Raw genomic sequence first — 23228 nt, forward strand, 5'->3', positions numbered from 1 at the left:
CAACAACAAATACAAATAAAGTTAAAAACAGTGAAAGCAGGCATGATCTCACAGTGAGGCTGTCTGCCAGTCTCTTAATGGGAAACTATAACATAAGCAGTAATTATCATTTTAGTGCTGTCAAACTATCATTTACACCCATCTCCTCTTTTCCATAGCTTATAGTGAAATGGGCGTGGACGAACAAAAGTGTGTGTGAGACAGAGTTTTAATTATGCCGAGGCGAATAGATGAGACTGAGGCACGGATTTTGTTGAGTGCTGTTGTGCAAACCTGGCAAAGCACCCAAAGGCGTTACCATGAATCTTTGGAAGCTTCTCCTTAACAAAGCATAGCCAGGTACATTTGTCACGATTCACCAGCTTTGGCTTGTGTCCCATGAGAGACAGTGAGGAAAGAAAACAGCTCTACTTGTTGCAAGGCTCACCCTCCAAGTTGCAAGCCTTGAGCAAATTCTAGGTAAATTCTCGGCTGCTGAACACTGCGTAACACCCATTTTAGAGCAATTATTATCAGCTTTTACGTGATAGCTGTGATGCGCCAGTGGCAGGAGTAAATGGAATCAAAAAATCACATGCATAGCCTTTATCAGTCAACCATGTTGAATCACTGCACTCTATTCAAAACAAAAACTATTTCATCCAAAAAAAAAGTTTACAGGAAATTTTCCTGGCAAGCAAACAAGAAATTTAGTAAGAATTAGATAAGGAGAGTACTGTCAAAACAACGATTTGGAGGGTGAACCTTGCAAGTAATGTAGGCCTGTCTTTCCTAATGTGCCTGAGAACAAATGAGCTTTACTTTATTAGGAATCTATACTGGTACTCACTGTTTCTGGAGGAGATTCTGCTGCTGCTGCCTGTACGACTCAATTGTATGTTGGGGCAGAAACTGCATGAGTTCCAGAGACTCTTTGATTTTTACCAAAATCTCATAAATTTCACGGCCTTTGATCTATAAGAAAAAAAAAAGAAAGACAATGGTCAATAAGCAGCTGAGACACACTCAGAATGATGTTTTAAAACTTTTCCCTGAAACAAAGAAGTAATACTTACAGGCAAACAAAAAACCTCCTCATCTGTAGATCTTCTCTTCTTGATGGTGGACATCTGTATGCCGTGGGAAACCTGGCGGAAGGCTGAAAAGAGGAGAGTACAGTGTGAGTACCACTGGCCATGTGCAGTTAGCAACAGTTAGCCTAAGCCAGAGCAGTATGGGAAACAAGCGAGGGAAAGAGGTTGGCAGCATCCACTGAGTGTTAGCGTTGAGGGTCCTTGACACTGGAAGCATGTCAGGTAAGACCAAAGCTCGACAGCCCGTCACCAGCCCCAGCACTACTTACGGCGTTTCGTACCCTCACTGCTCTTTGTGGCGTCTGTTACGTGCTGCTTGCGGATGCTGTCCTCATCTGCCTTCCGGTCTCGGCCCGGGCAGGCACAGATCCTGGCCTCGAAGCACCGGCGGCCTAATACCTGACCACTGCGAGAAGACAGGGACACACAGCAACCGGATCAGAAACAATCCACCGCTAACATGGAGGCAACCACTGAGGATGATGAGGATGATGTGTCTTACTCTCTGGTTTCCAGAGTGACAATGATGAGGATTGGGCGTCTGTTCATTCCACCCACACAGCTCGAGTTGCACATGAAGTTGTACAAAATTGTGGTAAATTCTGTCCCGACCTGAGAGAGGAGAACGACACTGAGTGAGTGACATCACTGGATGCACAGAAGAAACAAGAGGCCCTGATTAGAAAATGTGTTTACATGCACAAATATAACCTGGTTACTATAAAACCTGTGTTTACAAGCAGCTGCTCTCTAATCTTCGATAATTTTTCTAAGAAGGCGGCCATATTTGATGTTTGTTAGTGATGTTTTTTTGGAGGATTTGTCGCAGTGAGAGACCAGGGTCTAGAGAGAAAGAGCTCTTCCTTGTTTACTTTAGTTTAAGTTTTATCTAAAGTCAGACTTTGAATTTAGTTGTTTTGGACACACCAGCATGAGTTCATATCTTTTCTTTCACTTCTCCACACTGCTGCTGATTACAGAATGCAGGATTCTCAGTTAAATGTTTAAGTTACTGCAAAAAACTGACAGGTGTCCAGTTACTTTGTACAGTGTTGAGCTACATCTACACCACACTTAGCACATAGTGACTGTTTTTCTTTGATCTGTTTGCTCTTTAACTTCATCATATATCTCTAAATATCCATTATGATTTCAGCTAAAGGCTCTTAAATTCCTTCATTTTGTTGATACAATTCACAAAAAGACATAAAGGAATGTTTTAGAGTGGACAGTCAATTAAAGTTAAACCGCACAACGGACCACAATTTAATATTTTACACTCTTAAAATACAAAGAATTAGAAGGAATCTTGTTAATTTTAAAGGTTATTGCCTAAAATGAAACATTTTTGTAACCACAAGTAACCCAATTTTTTTTAATAAAATCTCATGATTTCATTATAAATCATAACTTGCCATGTGGCCTATAAAACCCACATGGTTTAAAAATAGCAGAACTATTTTCTTGTGAGGTTTTCAGTCATGATTACGCTGAGGGGCTTTTGGGGCCAGCAGTTGCTGTGTGTCAGGACTGAGGGGCCAGGCTCTGTCACCGCTCTATCTGTCAGAGTCAGGTGGGGGTGGTGAGGTGTCGCTGACAGAGCATTAAGCTGGCCTCGCCGCAGCATGATAGACAGCTCACCTGGGGAGGTTCATAGGGAACCAATACACTCTGTCTCCCAGTGATGGAGTCCTCCACATACTGGGCGTGGCTGTTTCCCTCCACACGGATCAGATGGCTCGGAGGAGCTATCTGACCTGGAAGCAATATGAGTCGTGTTATTAAGTGTCGACAGCAATCGATGATTACTGAAGTGAAACACGAGCGAGAATTTCTTTTTTAATGAATCAAAGTACTGACCGTCATTGAACTCGCGGCTCAGCTCATGGTTTGGGCAGCGTTTCACCACCTCGGTCACATGTTCAGCTTTCTTGTAAACAGGCATGGCCCTGATGACAGCACCTTGTGGTGGGGTGGTCAGCACTTTGATCTGAATTGGACATGTCTTGGCAATTTGGCAGTACAACTTCTTTAGCTCTGTTGAGTACTGGAAAGTAGAAAAAAGAGAAAAGACAAATGATTATTATAAAACATGTTATGAAAGAATAATTTCTGTGAAGACAAAATGATAAAGGCAACAATATTTGCAGGTAAATGTTGTTCATCAACTGGTTTGACGTTTCAAAACAATGTCTGTGCATATTTGAAAAGGACAGATCAATCTGCGTAACACCTGTTGCCTGGACTAGACTGTGCACTTCTGGTTTCCCCTGAAGCAAAAAGGGTTAAAGACAAGACTGTGATTACGACCTCCTTAAATAAACACACACACATGCACACACACACAGGGGTTGCTGCTAAGACTGTGTATTGGGCAACCTTTAAGATGTCTCACAGAGAGCCTCTGGGACTTCCGAGGAGCGCCATAAAATGGACCCCTCCAGCAGCAATTAAACTGGGCCTGGCTTTCATCTTCAAGTGAGGAGCACTGTGCTAAAGCATCTGATGGCCGCTCATCATACAGAACAGGGCTTCTGAAGCGACTGGCAAGCTCGCGCTACATAAGGTTGAGTGCAGTTTTCCTTGTGGGGTTGGATGAAAATGATGCAGTTTCAGCTCCATGCACAGGAATGAAGGACTAATCACAGGAGTCATTGAAGATCCATCTATGACTGGCGCCAGAATGTGATGGTTGCTCACACACACTGGCTCACATTCAAGTTTGTAAGCCAAGAGTCATGAATAATGGATGTACCTTGATCGCTGGCACCGTTAGAATTGATAACCAGTAAGCCATCAGAAAGACTGAATTGTTACTAATAGGCATAACCCGCCTGTGTAAACAAACCATTCAAATCACTGCTGTGTAAGCAGAGCTTTAAATCCTCTATGTGCAGAAGACATTGGGTGGGAGTGGAGGGTGGAGGGTGGAGGGAAAATTTTCCTGTCAGGTTCATTTCTGAGTGAAGAAAAGTGAACATTGTGAAAACCGCTTGGGGCTGTGTTCGAGAACAGTGCAACATAAAATTCCACCTCTATTAAGTTTGGTTCCAAAGAAAGGAGCTCATCCCAGTACCTGTCTGTGCTGACTTTAAATATTACACAAGCTTGGCACGGACATCTTCTCCTCTGTTCCCCAGGCACAACCTTTCCTTTCATCATGACAAACCCAAAACAGTACCTCCGCATCTCTCTTTCCCATATTCCAGCTCACAACCTACACACGTTACTGCTGTGCATTTCACTGAGAGATGGGATCCGCTAATAAAGGCGGGTTAATAATAACCCAAATTCTCAGCTATGCTCCTTCCCTCAAGTGACCTCATTATAAACTGTATAAGCACAGGATGAACTGACACAACACTGCAGAGTGCTACTAATATGCAGAAAGTTAAAATAATATTAAATATGAAGTCAAATAGTAATGTAATGAAAATAAAACCAGAGCATTATCGTGTACCGCGTGTTCTGATTTGTTGTTTGTGTATAAATACATCTAGTTCACATGATAAAGTGACTGATAAGCACAGTTCAAGCTCTGCGGGATGTCAACACAATGACTGAACTGATTCCTGCTTAAAATCAAAGCAGCTTTCCAAAAGGTCTTCTTTTAAAGAAAAACTAAGATGAATGGTTGTAGCTGTCCCCTCGCTCCTAACCTGATACTCCCCGTACGCCTCTGTCAATCAGCTAAATGGGGTGGAGAAGCCAAGCAGAGACGGGGGAAAGAGCAAAAGAGAAAGAGAGAGCAGAAGATTATGAGGCAAAGAGAAAGACAGGAGCGCTGCGTAAAGGGTCAGTGTATAGTGTTTTGAATAATTACAGGGTGCTGGTTTTGCGTAGCTGAAGGCAAAAACAGCACAACACAGAACGCTAAGATCTAATCAAAGATGTTAGAGGCAGAAAACCAAAGTTTGTTTAAATCATATCCTACTGTCTCAAACCAACACACACACACACACACACACCAGAGAACCAGCCCAGCCCTCAAGCTACAAACTTTGAGCACACAACTATGTGCTGCTGGTGCTGTGTTTGCTCAGCAGCGAGAGCAGGAGCTGCTGCTGATTGCTGAAAGCAGCGCCTGGCTAAAGCTAACACTGTTCAGGGTGGAGGACAGCCAGTTGACTGATGGGATTCAGTGGCTCACACAGGGTGCGGTACTCAGGTGTTAACATGTAATTATGAGCCTTTCATTGGTCACAATGTGAATTACACAGCCAACGAACACACAGCACACAATACAGAGCTGCTTAATCACAATCATTTGAAAGAAAAGTGTTTGCAAGAAACACACGTGACACATTGTTCAAATGAGACATGTGGCAGTGAGGCAGAAAAAAAAATAATGAATGACCTTTATGCACATAATCTACTCCAACTGCTGCTGTTTGACTGTTCTGGTTCAAAAATAACACTCATTGACCTTTCAATGAAATATGTTCATATAATAATCTCCCTGCATGCTACATACAATTTGTTCTGATGCTTGTACAGTGCTGCATGTGTGCAATTACTTTCTAAGACATGCAACTTGAACACATAAATACACACTTCCCTTGCTGCACAGGTTGAGGCAGGCCCACAGCTGTAGCGTTCTTTTCTCCCTGACAGGCGCTGCGGGCACATGCAGAAGTCAAGTCCTGACAAACATCAGGCCTTAAACAAGCACTGTTTGGCGCCTCTGGTCTTGTCTTCTTCATACCTGACATGTCATGTCATGCCTAAAGCTTCTCCCAAACCTGTTTAATTCAACAATAACGCAAAGGAGTTTTTTTCCTCACCTCCTTTCTCAGCAACAGAAACGAAACACCTGCTTCTTGGAAGAAAATGAATACGAGGTAAAAATTTGGAGTTTAAGATGATTTTTCTATACTTGTCTAATAAGATGAATGTTATGCTGAAGTCATCAACACCAGTCCTGACCACCCAATCTCAGTGATGACACCTGTCCCAAGGCAAACCTGTACACTCATGTGGCATCATGTCTATGTAGCCAGCGCTGAAAGAGTCAAATATGCATCTGTCACTCTTGGAACGAGCCAACTGAACGTTTGTCTTCACCGGTGCTCTAAATGACTAAAACTAGAACCGAGTTCATTCCAAACTGAAAATAAAACCAACAGGAAACACCAACAACACCAAAATATTTCTGAAAGCCATAATGTTTAATGAATGTACAGGTTTGCATTGGGACAGTTATTCTAAATGTATCTGTCTGCAACTCAATATGCAAATGAGAGTCTCCCTCCATTCATTTCAGAACTTCAAGGAAGTATCAAAGCTGTAAACATGTTTGTGTTATTCTTAATCTCAATAATCACACAACAATGACTTCTGAGTTGAGAGCTCCCACAAACTCAGTAAGGATTTTTCTGATCCAAGAAATGCTCATAGTCTCTTGGTGCCAGACTAATATCTTTCTTTTGTATTTCTAAAACTACAATACAGCCTGATCCTGTGTTCTGTTGTTGTAAATCATTACTGCAGGTATCTGTATCAGGTTATCTGTAGGGGCTAAAAAGAATCTTGTAAACAAAACTGTAAGGGAATGAACTTTTCCACAACAATTATGGCGAAATCCCATAGCCCATATCATAAAAACCTTTTCAACTCTGCCTTTTTAAAAATTCGAAAAGCAAAAAACCTCCACTTTTCCCCATCTGTAGCTTTTAGGGCTTGTCTGCCAGTGATGGGCGAGTCGTGACAAGCTTCTTGACACAAACAAGTCTCAGCCCCATCTCGTGAGGCGTGGGACGGGCCCGCAGATGTTCCAGGGGCAAGCTGTGTCTTGCTGCCTTTCGCTAGAACACTCTTCTCTTTGAGCATTCAAAGGCTCTCCTCCTCCTCCGGCGCAATGTGAGATGCAACCATCAAGCTTAACTCTCTCAAAAAGACAGAGCCCACTCCAAGAGCACAGGGTTCAGGAAAGAGGCACACAGTATTTACACAAGTATTATCTGCAGGCCCTCAATCCATTACTGTAATCCTTCTAGCTCTACAGCACCCCTGTGATAGCCCAAACCATGACATTCCTCTGCTTTGGCTACTATATGTGGTGGCAGTTAATACACATAGCAAACACATCCAATCTTTCGCCTGACAATAGTTGCATCGGTAGCCAACAATGACTGCCTCATTTGCGACACTCCATTAATTTAGTAAGGCAAAGAAGATAAAACATCTCTAACCCGTGTATTCATTTGACCCAGCTAAGTGCTTTTCTCAAACTAAAAGACAAAGGGGGGGATACCATGGAGACTGCAGGAGTGCCAACAAGAAAACCGTGTGGGAGCAGTTCTGGGAAATTGTTGACGTGTTGCACCTATGTGTGTGTGTCACAGTCATCCTAGACAGGAAGAGGTTAAGGTGTGGGTTAGGGATTAGGTGTGTCTCCCTAAGAACAGTCATCAAAAAAGCACAGTACACAGTCCACTAAGTCCTGTGGAAGATCCCACAGGCCTTCAAAAGGGGGCATTAGCAGATCTATGCACAGAGCAAAGCTGTGGTGGTGACATCTTCTATGGCACTTTGCCATCAGTCCATCAGTCCAGCAGTCGAGCTATTGGGTTGAGATTATGGGAGCTTTGCGAAAGATCTCCTGAGATCAGGTGAGGGAGCCTCCTTTGAGATGGGAACCAACACTATAATCACAACTCTTTAGGTTGAAAATGACTCTCTGTGAGCCAGTTTGGAAAATCATCAGCACAACAAAATAATGTTCAGTGATGTAAAATTCTGACAAAAATTCTTTGGTAGGATTAAATGACTGCATTTTGCAGCAATCGTTATTTGTGGATGATGCACTGAAGTTTACTACTGGAACAACAAAATATGAATTCTGTTTGATCACACCGGTATCACTTGACTTTATGTAGAAAAATGTAAAGTAAGTCAAATCTCTTCTACTTGGTTTATTTTCAGATATGGGATTAAATTTTGAACATCATAAATCAGTAAATATTAAGTTTAGGCCTCAGGGGAAGATGTAGCCTTTACTCAGTAAACTGATCATTTCTCCACGATAAGCCAGACCAATCAAACCAGTCTTGCATCATGTGTTATGACTGTGGGACACACAGTCTGTTGCACTATGTGTGTCTATGATGGGGATGTGTCCTAAACCAGTGCAGCTCAGGCCCTGGGGCGTGCCTCTCACAAACCACACTGTTAACCTCCTCACAGTTGCACATCAGACAAACACTTTTGTTTTTGGACTGTGAAAATGAGAGGGATGAGTGAGGCGGTGTGGGAATTAGGTAAATGTCACAATCCCACACTTGGCGTGGCCAAGGAATAAGGTGAGATTGCCCAGCACTCCCTGAGTTCAGCAGGTTTATTTGGAAGGCACAGTGCATTAAATGTGTGCATGAAGCTCAGCAGGTTTTTCAACGGTCCTTCAGCCATTTTTTCACATGGATGACTCTGGTGGACTATGAATCATCAATCCCACACTAATGATAAATCTTTTCAATGACCATTTCCAATGTTGCCATTTGCAAATTATTTATTGTGAGGCAGGTCCATTATGTAATCACAGATGTCCATCTCTCTCCCCATCTTTAATGTCAATCTGCATTGTCAGAACTGTCTAAAACATTATTTTAAAAAAACTCATATTCTAAACTCATACGCACACGGACAAAACTCTGTCTGGCGGGAAAATCTCTGTCACCTATGGTGTCCGCTAGGGTGCATTAATACACTGAACTTGTGGGGCTGTTACAGTGTCTGCACAGAGCAGATTAGACACATAAACAACCATGCAGGTGGGGCTCTGATGCAACAGCTGTCCCTCAGCTCTGTCATACATAATGACAGAGCAGGAGGAGCTGGTTGTGTAGGTTTACTGAGCATCACATGGTGACATCTAGCTGCACAAGGCATCACCACACCTGGACCAACTGTTAAGCATGTTTACCTCTGTCATTAACAAAGTACCCATGAACTTTGCCCAATTTGTGAGTAGACTGAAGTTTACTCAGTTGTTTCTAGTTGCTTTTAACATCCATCATTATTCATATATCTAGGATTATAATTAAAAGATTAGTAAGTTAAATGTGAATGTCTCTCACAGTGACAGGCTTTGCAGTAAGATCATACCCTTCAGTTTTTCTTCTTTCATTTGCAAGAAATGCCTGAGGTTTAGTCATGATTTGCAGCTATACATCTCAAGTGACATTCTTCCTTGCCAGATGTAGTTGAGAAATGACTTTTAGATAATGTGCACCTGAGTCTGCCAAGAGCATAGATTGTCAGATAAGAGTTTATGGTTAGAAGTATCTCCTCAACCTCTACTCATATGATGACCTGTTATGATGACAGCTAGCACATTAATATGTCACTGTGGAACCATACGTATGATGAGGAGCATATGCTCAGAACACATATGAAAACTGGAATTTAGGCATATGACAAAGAATATTGGCACATATTTCGTATGTCAGACACTTAATTTATCATCAAGTGCAAAGTGAGTTTAAGTGACAGAGTAAAGAACACATAACTGCATAAGCACTTACTTTTGAATGTCCTCTCACACTATATTGTGAGACAACTTATGTAGTTTATGTCATGTAGATGTTGTTTTATCTTGGTTAAATCAACAAGGTCTTAACTTTTTACTCTTCAGTACTTGGGCTGCCACCTTTTATTCAAAACTACTATTCGAACATGTGAAAAAAAAAAAAAATTGATCTGTTGGAGTTAAAAATTCTCAGTGAAGCACAACGGGATGTGCCTTGAACTCCAGCAGGGGGCATTCCTATAATGCACTGTCCGTCTGACCCACTGCATGCCCTACTGCCCTATCAGTAAACTATTGTTGTTCTCTTCAGTACGGGATGAGGCTGTTTGGATAATGGATAAAGGTAAGGCTTTACTGCAACTGCCTTACAGTAACGTTAACTTGTCAAATGAGGAACCCAAGGTGCCACAACTGAACTGCACAATTAACGTATTTTTGAATAGGCTACATCATGTAGTTCAAACATTTTTATTGCTCGACCCAAAGATGGAATTTCTACAAATACAAACTCTTCAATCATACTGCACAAACTTTATAAATAAATGTCTTACCGTCCAAGTGGCAGACTTTGCTGTACTGGACTGCTGGAAGGACACATCAAAGGTGTGGGGCCCAGCATAATCTGTGTTGGATGGGATGGCCGGTGAGGGGGAAAGGGCATCAAAGGTGGAGCTGGGCTGGGCGTAGGGTGATGGGGCTGTCACGTTGTTCTGTGCATGGTCATTGTTGTAGGGGCTGGTAGAGGTTGAGCCACCGTTTTGAATGTTCTGATCCATGCTGTTCAGGAGTCCCAGGTTTGTGTACTGTGACTGGAGACAAAATGGAGGGGATGGGGGAGAGGGGAGTAACAACAGAGGAATGTCTTCAGTCATTATAGGAGAATGTCAAAGTGTTTTATTGTTAAACTTGCATATTTAAAGACAAAGGATTGGTCTGACACCTGAAAAGAAATACATAAAATAAAAAACATGTTTATTACATGGGAAAAAAAGTGAACTGAAGTGAATAAATGCACTGACTGATCCAACGACTTACAGTTTCAAATTACACCAAGATACAGGTATTATGTTTCAGGTAAAGTGAAACTGACGTCCTCAAAAAGAAAGACGCATGTTGAAGGGTTTTAGTTCAAAATTGCCACCATGAACTTTGCATTGTTTTTAAGATAAAGTGAAGAACACAAGAAAGTATTGCATTTTGCATTTCAAATGTCATTTGATGGCGGTGCAGGCTCACAACAGTTGAAGAAAGCATGTTACAGGAAGTGGAGTGGGGAAAAAGGTCCATGTCCAAGTAGAGTAACTTAAACCATCTTTCCTGGTCTTGTGTTTATGGTAAATCTCCTTCCTGAACCAACATGTTAACACTCATTGGCCTCAGAAATGTCTATATGACAGAAAAACAAAATCTGATTTTACATTTAATCACTCTAACTGTCACCACAGCCTTGCTCGTTTTGGATCAATGTCCTGCTAAAAACATATCCTCCTGATTCCCTTCTCCACAGCCAACAATTCAGACAGGAGGAATGGAATTAAAATGTCTGTCTTTAGACAGGATGGAGAATACTCTTGGGTCGTAGCCAGCCCCTTCCTACTTGCTCTGCTTGCCATTCACTCCATTCCATTCCATTTATAAATGGCACATTCCTGGACGAGGTGCCATCGCTCTCACTCTTTGGACAGCCATTAATCTCTCCAGGGCCTCTTGTTTATTTCAAGCCCGGCTGACCACAGCTGTCCAGCTCACACCCATTGCACTGCCAGGTGTTAGTGGTGTGCCAGATGACCAACAAAACATAGACGAGGTAAGTTATATAACTATTCATCAAGGTAGTGACTTATCAAGCAAAATTGCTGCTTTATTACGTTCATACACTGACTCACACAGTTAGACAGACACCTGAGAGAGGTCATTTGAGTCAACCTCAGCATACTTGTGCAACAGCGCCACAGGGTAGCTTGTTTTAGGTGAGGGTCACTGTGTGTGCAGCACAAGGCTGCTTAACCCCCTGGAAACAATGACACCAGGGCTTATAAGAGCTTGTCTGGAGAACAATTATGCTGGGCATACAGGTGTTAAGAGACAAGTGTTTTGTGAATGGAACACACACACACACAGAAAGAAAACTCTACTCTGGTGGAGACCCTCCAGCCTTTAGCAGAGAGAGGCTTTCCCAAACACACGCTCCCTCACAATGGGGTAATTACGTACGTGTTATAAAGGTTTAAACTCAATGGGCTGAAGAGTGACCCTGTGAATCTGATCTAAGAGGAGAAAAAATGGGTAAAGTCCGACTTGGTGTGACTAAAAATAACAGAATGCAAAAAAACGAATTAACTTTACTTATTTTACGTGGAAGTAAAGAGAAAAAGATCCAACGGTTTGTGTGGGAACTAACAGGATGACACAATTTCCTGTTTGGACAGTGTTTTCCCGTATTTGAGGAATAGGTGATATCAGAGTGATTCTTTTGAACTGTGGCGCAATTCACTGCAGTTGCACTGAGGCGCTCAGCCGTTCAAAGATGACACAGCCTCCCACTACCTGATGCCGGCAGCTGCAAAGGTGGATGTGACAGGCACCAATTATCAATGTCAAATATTATTCTAAAGAAAAGGTTGATGCTGGCCAGAGACCAAACATAGATAAAAGCAGGGACATCAGATAGAAAGCCTGACATAGAATACTTAACATTAAATACAGGGCCTCGGATAATGCTTCTCATGGTCTAAATGAATATAAAGATCAAAGATGAGGAATGAGGATAAAGCCATAATTGAGCAGATACTGAGGCCCAGCAGTAGAGTCTCACCTACAGTTCATCGTGTTTTAATGTTTAATTGACTGGAAGTGGGATATCAGCTTTTAAAAAGGTTGTGTAAGGGAGTTTCAGGTCTTCTCTTCGTTTCCTTTAATCAGATCTTATTCCACTATAATACAGCAACCATTTAATAACCACTTTAGCTGCTCTTAAAAATTCCTTCTGTTTATAGCCAACGCTGTGTTTAGGCCTTTGGGATGCCAGGCTGCTAAGCAGAGGCACAGTAAATCAGCAGCCTTGACATCCTCAACAGCCTTTAATAAAGTTTTTGAAAGGTTGTGCTGTCTGTTTGAGGCCTTCAAGCTCATTTCTTTGTCTGAGATAAATGCTGGGGTAAGCATTTCAGGCCAACAGGAAAAGGAGACTGTTGACCTTCAGAGTGATGGCCTGTTGATTACAATGTTGGAATCCAAATTATCCAGAGCACATATCAAAAATATTTGAAATACACATGACAGTAATTTAAAAGTTATTGCTAATGTCACCACAGTGGCATTTGGTATGGCATACTGACACTGAGAAATTCCTCCCTGTGTTATAGTTATTGCTAGGCAAATGGCGAAATCAGTGCTTTGAAAACTATCATGTATATCATGTGTAACATGAAATTCAGAGATGACTCTGTCAGTTCAGAAGTTATGATTAGAGTCTCTTGTATATATTTTAGTTTGAGTATCATTAGCTACAGTATCACATGGCAGCAGAGTCTCTGTGATCTCTGTGAACACAAGCAGCACATCTGCCAGAAAAATACTGTCCCTCTGTTGAGATAACATTTTCTCACAGAACACCATAAACACCACACACAGTAAATTTAAATTACAAACGGATAAAATTCCACATTTTTATATCTTAACACAGAATACATCATGTTCCCTGTTGCTGCTACTGTTAGGTGGCCACAAAGTGTAAGCACTGATAAAGCCAGAACGATCAAGACAGGAACCAGAGCAGACCTGGCCTGAGGGGGGAATAGCTCCCATTCCAAGCTCTCTGGCGACCTGCTCCATGTACCTTGGGCCAACATATAACAGCATCTAGGGGACTGTGATGAGTGACCACAGGGGAGGGAGGTATTAAAAGCTCAACAGGGTTGGGGGCTGAGGTGGGGCTGGGTGGGGGTCTATCTACACCTCATACCTGCTGGGGTGGGCAGAGCAAGTGATTGTATCTACATCAACACACCATTAAAGCAATTACGATCCTGGACTAAACAGCAACGCCTGGCCAGCCACATTCTAATGGCTGCATCGGCTCCCAAGAGACTGGGGACGGGGGAACTTGATACCTCACACACTGGAGGGATTGAGCTGGACACCACTTAAAGACCCCCTGCTCAACAACTTAAAAGACAGGGACCTGACACACCTGCTATCTGCAACCTGCAATCTGAGAATCTAGCACCGCTCACTTGCTCTGCAAAATGTTTAGATGAAGGATTTGGTTGGTAAAAATGTCACACAAAACATGAAACAAGAGTTTGCTAATGCAATGGAAGACAAAGAAAAATGGAGTCTGGCTACAGAACAGACACTGATCTTAAATAATCCTTGAACTGAAGCATATATTTCATATAGATTTGACTTACTGACAAACAACTGTTTAGTTTTTGTTTTTAACAATTCTGTTCTCAAATACTGAGAGCCTAAAAGGGTAAAGTTTTCTGTTGGTAATTGTAACATTAAAATGACACTGAAATAATGCAAAACCATAAAATTTTGAAAACCAGAATAACACCATTTTCCGTGATTTGGAAAAGAAGTTGAAAATAACTTCAGCACAAACTCCTTTTCATATTTGACTCAATGTTTCCCTTGTTGCTTCCTCAACATTGCAAACACAGATCCATCAATCATGAGGCTTTCAAAGTGAAAAATGGAGATGGGATCCCTGATTTTTTTTTTTTAACATTAAGAATTGTAAACTTTAGATTGATGCGTTAAAACTTTTCGATTTTTGTTTTGTTTCTGAAAGAACACATGAATATTTAACGAGAGGGTCAGACATCTTGTGGAGAAACACTCGGTTCACAAAAAGAAAATGAAAACTCTCATCAGTGTCCAACTCTCACAATTTTAAAACAATTAACGCAAAACATACTATCAGAATAGTTTGTCAGAATTAAAATAACCAATAATATGTTTTTGTATTTTCTTTTCCATTCTTTATATTTTGCTGAGCTTTTCCACAAAAGGCTCCTCAGAGCTGAAAGGTCTCACCGCAGAAAGTTAAAACCCTCCAAAAATTTTGGAAGTTAGATTTTCTGACACCAAAAAACAACAACTTGACTCAAAGTAAATAATCTCAACTGACTAAATCCATGCCAAGCCAGGTAGCAGCCATTTCACAAGAAGAACATTTTCGAAGAGATCCCCCAGGTGTTTACATTCCCCTGCTCACTGGACTGCCACACGCACACAGATGTGCACATACACACACACACACACACAACCACACATACTGTCAAACAAAAGCAAAACCATCTTCCCCACATTAACTTTTTCTATGTTAATTGTTACTTGATTAAAAGAAGCTATTTGTCTCTTCAATCTATTCATATATTTTCATTTACTTGATCCACATGAAATGCTTTGGTTACACAAAAAGCATCCGGCAACAAGTAATACACACAAATTCAAGATTTTGGATCATTTAGAATACTGACATCAAATTTAAGTCCCAAAACACGAGGCCTTTTACTCTTATGTGGTATTTAATTCATCTCAAAGGAATGGGCGCGATGCTTGATGCCCCATTACCATTTCCTCCGTTGGTCTTACCTCGCTGTATGAAGTTGTGCCCCCCGTCTCCAGGTACAACATGTTGGCGCTGAGATTGAGCAGAGCTGCTGCTGTTTGCTCCACTGGCTCCAGGATTCCACAAATCTCTTTTCCTCACTCTAAAAGGAGTGATGTGGACTACAGATGCAAAGTGGACAGACAGAAGCTTCTATAGGAATCTATGGGAAGGTCATATATACCGGGAAGAGAGGGGAGGGTCTAAGGAGCAACCTGTCCAATACCTGAGTCCACACCCATCTCCAGAAGAAGCATCGTCTCCTTACTCTGCCTTTGAGGCTCTGCAGGCCTCTTCACTGCTATATGTTAGCTAGTGAATTACTGCATTAATTGGTAGCAGTGAATAATATCATGCTCAATAAATAATTACAAATGATTTTATAATATGCTTGCATTTTGTTTCTTTTGCATTTTATTTACTTCTCCAGATAGTGCAACATAAGACAATCCAGGTAAAGTAACAGTCAGTACAGAAAGATAAATTTCATTTTTAACTCTGAATATTTTTATCCTACTTGCAGTGCTCTTACATTACCTGTAAAACATTTAATACAAATTTAATTTAAGCCATTCGAAAGACACTTCATGTATTCGTGAATGTATCCATCTGGGTGGATGATCTCAAAATTACATCCCAAATTGAAAATTACCATCAATTTGAGTGATAATCAGAAAGATTAACAACATACTGTAGTATTATAAATAATTACAAAAACAAATCCATTAGGGCTGAAAGCTCCAGAGTAAGAACTGTGGTCTGGGGTTAGGTGAGTATCAGCTACACCTACAGTCACTAGTTTGCATAAGAATTGCTCCCCCCTGCATCCCCCAAGCCATCCTAATGCAGAGGCCCCCAGTAAAACAATGTGACTCCTGTAGATTGCTTGTATCTATCAGAGATGACTGGTGTAGATCTGTTTTGGAAACATGTGTTGTGTCTCAGATACTGTAATGGTGCTAGCACTAACAGCTCAGCTGGATCTCTACTTATTTGAAAGTTATGTTACAATAAAATTGCTTCCATGAATGAATTTATACATTGATTTTGGCTTCATATATACATTTTATCGATTTCAGCTAGAAAACTGAAACAGCTACATTTAGGCTGAGTGGATCTACACTGATATACTTTGTAGCACATATTTTTGAACCAAAACTTTAAATGCGTGGTCTGTTTTAGTCTTCTGGACATTAGAGAGCTATTTGCTGAACAAGCAAAACAAAAAAGCATCTCTAGCTTTCCATTCATCATTTAAAGTACATTAGAATAGAAATATGGAGCTGAGTTATGCCACAGATGTAAACACACTGCTAGATGACAAGGGAAGGGCCTGGTCAGTAGGGCGCAAATCACCTCTATTACTGCAGCACCCAGGGGGCTGAAACTCTTGCCCTGTGGTCAGAATGATTTGAAAGCTGTCTGAGGACTTAAGCACAACTATGACCTGAAGTCAGTGTCTCCAATCACCAGCCACACCCTGCTCAGGCCCCGGGGCCATGGGCCTACAGGTCAGCATGTCACAAAAGCAAATCAACACTTTAAAGAGCCCAATCCAGTGGCCTGTACCTGGGCTTCAGTGAAGACCTAGCCAGACCTTTTGAGGGTGATAATTAGTTTAGCTAAACAAACTTCTAATTATGTTAAAACAACATTGGCATCTGAAAAGAAGTTAGAATACTCAGTGTTTGGGTGAGGCTGTAGTAAAATATAAAGTGGTAGCTGTATTCAAGCAGGACAGACATAGTAGATTGGCTATTTAATGCAACTGAGACTCCGGCTGCAATAAACTGCAGTGGGCTTGTAAATCAACACATAACTTTAACTTTTTAGATAGTTTTACTGGCATGTTTTTCTTACATATAGGGATCAATTTCCAATAGGGAAACCAATCCTATCATGACTCTCGTTTGTGACAGAGAATCAATCACTTGCTGCAGAATTAGCTTTGGGCTGTGGATTACAGACCCTAGAAACCAGTTCACTGGAAACACACTGCTTCACCATCTTAAACTATGTTGTCAGAGAGTGCAGTCGCATCTTTATAAGTGTGTCACCTCAAATGCTACAGCAGTGAGAAACTAAGAAGAGAGCTGAACCAGGCAGCAGCTAAAAATCTGGAGACCTAGGGGCTCAGACAAAAGAGGCTTTACTAAAGTTTTTCACTTTAAAGAGCCCGTTCCTTAAGTCAGCTAGATTAGTTTAGTATCAAGTGTCAGTCAGGCTGCAGTGGCTGCACAGACACCTGCCTTGAAAGCAGTGTAAGCTCCCATCCACAGTGACAGACGCAGGCAGTCAGCGGACAGACAGAGCATCACTTGGGTGGCAACTCCTAAAACCCCCACAATCAACTGCCACCAAGTCTTAAAATATACTTGTTAAAAAGAAATAAGCTGATTTAGAAACTATTTTACCCTCTGGACAATTTGATTTCAAAAATTGGAGGAATAATTTTAAAGGGGCAAGAAAAGAACAGACTGAGAGACTAATGATCCATAATTTTACTAGTTTTTGGTAGATGGCTTGTGTAAATTCAATCCCTTTCACTAACTAAATCACTGTGTAGTCACAACTCAGTAACAGGATTGTTCTGATAACTGATCATCACACTGAATTTGTTAAATTATTATTATTGGGACAAGTATCAAGTCAAAGTGCTGCACAACAGTCCACTGGACTTCTACCTTAATTTCAACTTTACAATCAAAGTACAATTTATGTTTTTACTTGTTAATCCCTTGTTGCTGCTACTGTGCTATGTAGCCTCAGAGGGCAGAATATGAATTCAGTCAGCTTGTCAATGGCCAGGCAGCTTGAGAGGCTTTTTAGCCATTGGGTAACCATTGATGCTTCAGTTTTTGTCCATTGAAGTGCATAAAATATTGAAGTACTGACTGACGTACGCTGCAAACGGCCACTTACAACATTCCAAATAATATGGGGACGTTTCATGTGCTATCTAGAGTTACTCTACCAACTTTGTACTGATTGATGAACTGATGAAGACATGTAGGTCATGTATGACAGTATGCTGAATGAATGAACTATATATTATATATATATTTTTCTGTTTTGTTTTACTTTTTATGTCTTTATTTGTGTAAAAATATGAAAACCAATAAATATATTCAAGCAACACCAAAAAGTTGATTATATGAATATCACATTATTGTGGGATTATGCTGTGATACAATTTAGTCAATTTAATCACTGATGAACTGGAAAATACAGTACATTGATATACTCAGACTTAACTAGATTGGATAATTCCAGTTTAATAATAATTTTTATAAATCAGCATTCTAATTTCATAAAGTGTCCATTTAATTATTTAGTAACTAATCTAATATCTCATTTTAGGAACTCAAAAAGTTCATCTGCATTTCAGTCATAAGACTCAAGTTCTAATTTTGGTCTCTGGGCTGTAAATTCTGCCCACAATGAGTCCCACAGTAATAGTTTCTCACAGCCCAGATGACTCAGAAATGATCAGAGTGAGATAAGATGAGAAAAAGAGAGAGATTGAATTCTCTTAACTCTAAAGCTAACTCTGTTTGTATTTTGTTTTACTATATTTACATCCTTGAGTAAAAAAAATGCAGATCACTGCTACTTTGGAAACAGGTTTCCAGTCTTTTTAGGTGTCTGTTTCCAACATCCATTCAAACATCACAGTCTCATAACAGTTAATTTCAAAGACCATGATGACTCTGTGTTGTTGTATGTGAAAATTATATCTCAAACAAAGCTGTTAGTTTTTAATCTTCATTGTCTAATTTGCCTCATCGTCATGGCTCCTCTGTTGCATAGAAAACACAAACAGGAAGCACAAAAGGGACTTTTAATTCCTAAATTAGCATCTAAGTTTAATTCCCTGGGCATCTTAACCTTTTAGAACTATCTGTTCAAAAACCCTGAGAAAAAATAAAGAAAACTAAATATTCTAACCATAGCTTGTCCCATTATAGGGTATTGTGTTTTAATTTTCACATCATATCTGATATCCAAGAAAACTATTCTCTAATCTCTAATATTAATGTTCAAATGTGACCCCGCTCACTTTAAAACAAAATGTTAAACATTTATTTAAGTCAACAACTGCATTTTTGAGAGACTTATTCTATTTTGCCACTGAACCAATATATTATTGTCATGTGAATCCACTTTAGTTTAATTCTCCTGCATGTTTAAAGACTCTGGATTAAAATCAGGTATTTATGAAAAACCAATATGGATAACTGGTGTTTTACAAAAGAAGTTTAAAGGTTTATTACTGGAGGATTTATTCTCTCTCAAAGGGTTTGACTCAATATATGGTGATCAATGATATAATAACGTGGAAAAAAGTAGAAGTAAGCCTTTTCAAAGAATCTTGTCTGAGAAGATGTGAGTAAAACTACAAAAGATAAGGGCAATAGGGGCTCTCGCTCTAGCATCCCCACATCCACAGTCAGGTCTCATACTCATTCACTGACTCAACAGTTATTCAAGTGGACCGTAGCAGGTACTCTTTCCCTGGTACATCGCCTTACAACACTTCTTAATATGCTGGAGGCAAACTGGTGGAGCATGAAAGAAATGACAGATGGTTGTGTACTTAATGCACAGGTTTACTAACATCCTGGATTAAATACAGCACAATTTTCTAATGAATAATCAATTTTACTGAGAGTTACGATTAAAGTTGAGCTTCACGTTGCTTATTACTGAATTTAAAAACTACGTTAGATTAACTTTACATTCTGTTACACTTAGGAAATGGCGGAGAAAAAAGCTTAGCAGCTCAGACACTGAACTAAGGGGCAAAAGCTATCACACATAAGAGAGAGAGAGGTGTGGTGAAAAAAGTAAGAATCCAAATACAAACATGTAATTAGACCTCAGGGAAGCCCTGTGTCGATTGAGCTACTCTGCTGTAAAGTTGTTTAAACTCTATCCTGTGTCTGAAAAGGACCTCTGTCCCCGTGCTCAACACTGCGTCCTCCATGCACAGCTGATCAGAGCTTTATCTTGGTGTAAAATCAGCTGTTTGGGGTAGGATATAGCGTTTCTTCAGCCACTATTTCTGCTACATTCCTTCATGTTATTCTACCCTCTGTTTGCTTCTCTCCTCCCCCCCTGCTGCCACCCCTCACTTTTACATAGAGAAGACGTGTACTGATAGATGAGTGCTGGGACTTCTGCGAGAGAGGCAGGTGCTGTGTTAAATTGTTGCCCTGCAGCTACAGAAAAAAAAATCCAGAAGAAAAAGGAATTTCAGATTAAACATAAACCCTACACAATACAAATAAGTCCCCCAGGGCACTAAACACTGAGCTGCATTCTAATGACTCATGAAAGAGGCACACCTCCACATGGCTGGGTGGGGGGGTTGCCCACCACAGCTTTTCATCAAAACAGACACTTGACTTGGTAATAATGATCAGGGCTTGGTGATTGGCAAAACGCCATGGCAGCGGGCTCTTAGCCCCACACGGATGCTGCCTGGGTTGCTGGCGTGCCAATCACTGCACCACGCCCCTCTTTGGTGCAGAGGAAAGTGGGTGGTGGGGGTGGGGCCATTAATCACCAGTTCAAGAGAGCACAGACCCCCTTGGGGGATGCGCAGGGTAACATTACTCAGCTCCTTGAACAAAATTTTTATTTGCTATTTTTTTCCACCCTGGCTGGACAACAGCATTCCTTCAGTGGGAGGGGAACATGCACATCATCTTTCAGTAGCAGAACTGACAAAGATATGTCCCTCACTACAGATCAAACACAAGAGAGTTCATACAGTGCACTGTTTTATAAACAGCTAATACCAGAAAGGTATTAGTAAAGATTTTTCACAGTACTTCACTGGACTGTACTATAATGTGAATTGATGTCTGTTCTGTGTTGTCACAAGGAACAAGCTCACAATCTGAGCTTCAACTCATTATAGTCAAGAAAGAAACACAGGAAACTCAAATTTTACTACTTAAAGCGCATCTTAAGGCATGTGACTGTCTAAATGCACATTCTACCATCAACAGACTCTGAGAGCTACCAGTCTCAGAGGGGCCACCCAGGTCAAGCACGACTCAGGCTAAATCAGATAATATCACCACCTTACAGACAACATCTCAGACAAAAACAGATAAACTGGCCTTATTCACTGGCTGTTGAGCTACTCTGCACCACTCCACATTGTCACAACCGTCCTGGGGAAATTCCATTGCTAATATGAAAATAAAAAGTAGTTCATTCTGTATTGTACAACCACTGGAAGTCCCATCAACTCAGAATGAAAGTAATCTCACTGCTATTTCAAAAGCCAGAAATATCATTATTTTAATCTATTTCCATAAACAAAACACTGCTCAGTCTATATTGTTTTAGTTGTAAGTTAACAGTGATGTGTACCTGTAATATAGCCAATGACACATTGAACAGGTAATGTCATTTTGAATATTGTTAATTTTGCATATTTCTGTCTGAGGTCATGGTGGGGCTGAGGCAGCATGAATTGCTAGTAAAAAAAAGAAAAAGGTAAAAGGTGATTTCCTTGAACATCAAACCTACGTACTTACAGAAAGCGTCTCATCTGGCTCATGCATAGTTATGCAGTCCATACTGATCTGGATGGTGTTTCCTGTAGACCCATCTGTTGGACTCTCTGTGAAGTTCAGCTCAATGGGCTGGACTGAATGAATAGCAGATCTGAAACACAAGAGGAGACACAAAAAAATTGCTGAGTTGTGTTTTTATCACTAAAATATGCTTTTGCATTATCAGCACAATGTTTTGGCTTTTTGTGTAGTAATCACTCACTGGTCGAGCATATCAAACAGTTGGTTGAATACATCTTGGCTGAAGAAATCACTTGTCTGTGCTGACTGATTCTGGGACATGGTGGTGAGGAATGAGCTTTCTCTCCAGGACAAACGGGATGACGGATCCCTGAGTCTGCAAGGAGACAGAATCAACCACCATCATATTCAATTTGCTGCTCATATTTAAAATGAGCCCAGCAATTTAAAGAGGTAATTTTAAAAGTTGCAATGTCAGCAAACATCAACATAAATGTAGAAGTGCAGGGCTGAGAGATTTGGCCACCCAGCCAGTGGAGGAAAGCAGGAGGAGGAGGAGTCCTGCTGGCAGCCATTCATGAAGAGCACTTCCATTGTGAAGAAGTCAGCCTGCATAATACTGAATATTTGTACTACACATAATGGTGATTATGCACCATTCAGACAGAGGCACTTTGACCTGCTCCCCTGAAACATTACACCTGCTTCAGAGCTCAGGCTGCCATTGTTCCTGCTGAAGTGGCGCACGCTGCAGTCTGAGACAGGCGGAATTCCCCCCACAGTCTATATGATAGCACTGCTGCAACTTCTGGTATGTGTACAGCTGGACGGGCTTGGGGGTGGTGGGTGGAGGAGATGGGGGTCCATAATCTGAAGCTGGCACTATTTAAGGCTGTGGAATTCCCCAACACAGCGTGATGAATGATATTAATACCTGACTTACAAACACAAGCATATCTAATGAAGCAAATAATTTAACTTACGTACTTAGTGTTTTGAGTTTACAATAAAGATAAACTGAGTTTGCCCAACCCAGGAATTATTTAAAAGAGGATTTAGGAGATTAAGCCTACAGACCATTCAGTTTGGGTGAAATTAAGAGGATAATTTATAAGCTTTTGCTATAGCAGAAACACATGGCATCTTAACTAGACCACATAAGAGGAGTAACATTAAACAAATACTGAGCATAATGTTTAATAAAGGTTTCCTCCAGCTCGCCTTGTACTGGAAACAGACTGCACCACAGTATTTTTACATCCTTAGTGCCTGCCTTGTCAATCAAATAAGTCAAGCACACTGGTGAAAATAGACTGATTTGAGATAATTGAAAGAAAAATAAACCATACAACATTTTGACAGGCTAAATACACTGAACAATACACTAAAAGTAGAGTAAAGAAATAGATGTGTCGGACTGAATTTGACAATGTATGTAGCTATGCATTAAAAAC

The 23228-nt window shown here is 40.7% G+C and overlaps 1 protein-coding gene across 11 annotated transcripts in view; it reads right to left on the minus strand.

The window, feature by feature from the left end:
• Window positions 1–23228, minus strand: part of tp63 (tumor protein p63) — a 32622-nt gene that overhangs the window by 5524 nt on the left and 3870 nt on the right. For 6 of the 11 annotated variants that reach the window (XM_067597775.1, XM_067597779.1, XM_067597777.1 and 3 more), the window contains exons 2-10: window positions 22016–22150; window positions 21775–21904; window positions 10152–10409; window positions 2934–3120; window positions 2715–2830; window positions 1576–1685; window positions 1343–1479; window positions 1056–1138; window positions 830–954 (exon numbers count right to left, since the gene is read on the minus strand). In XM_067597775.1, coding sequence (XP_067453876.1) covers window positions 830–954; window positions 1056–1138; window positions 1343–1479; window positions 1576–1685; window positions 2715–2830; window positions 2934–3120; window positions 10152–10409; window positions 21775–21904; window positions 22016–22150 — 1281 coding nt within the window. Of the gene's footprint in view, window positions 1–829; window positions 955–1055; window positions 1139–1342; window positions 1480–1575; window positions 1686–2714; window positions 2831–2933; window positions 3121–10151; window positions 10410–15204; window positions 15354–21774; window positions 21905–22015; window positions 22151–23228 lie in introns of those variants that run through there. The other 5 variants (XM_067597776.1, XM_067597781.1, XM_067597780.1 and 2 more) reach the window with 5 other exon arrangements.

The sequence above is a fragment of the Thunnus thynnus genome, chromosome 8 (assembly GCF_963924715.1).
Source record: "Thunnus thynnus chromosome 8, fThuThy2.1, whole genome shotgun sequence".
NCBI classification, from domain to species: Eukaryota; Metazoa; Chordata; class Actinopteri; order Scombriformes; family Scombridae; genus Thunnus; species Thunnus thynnus.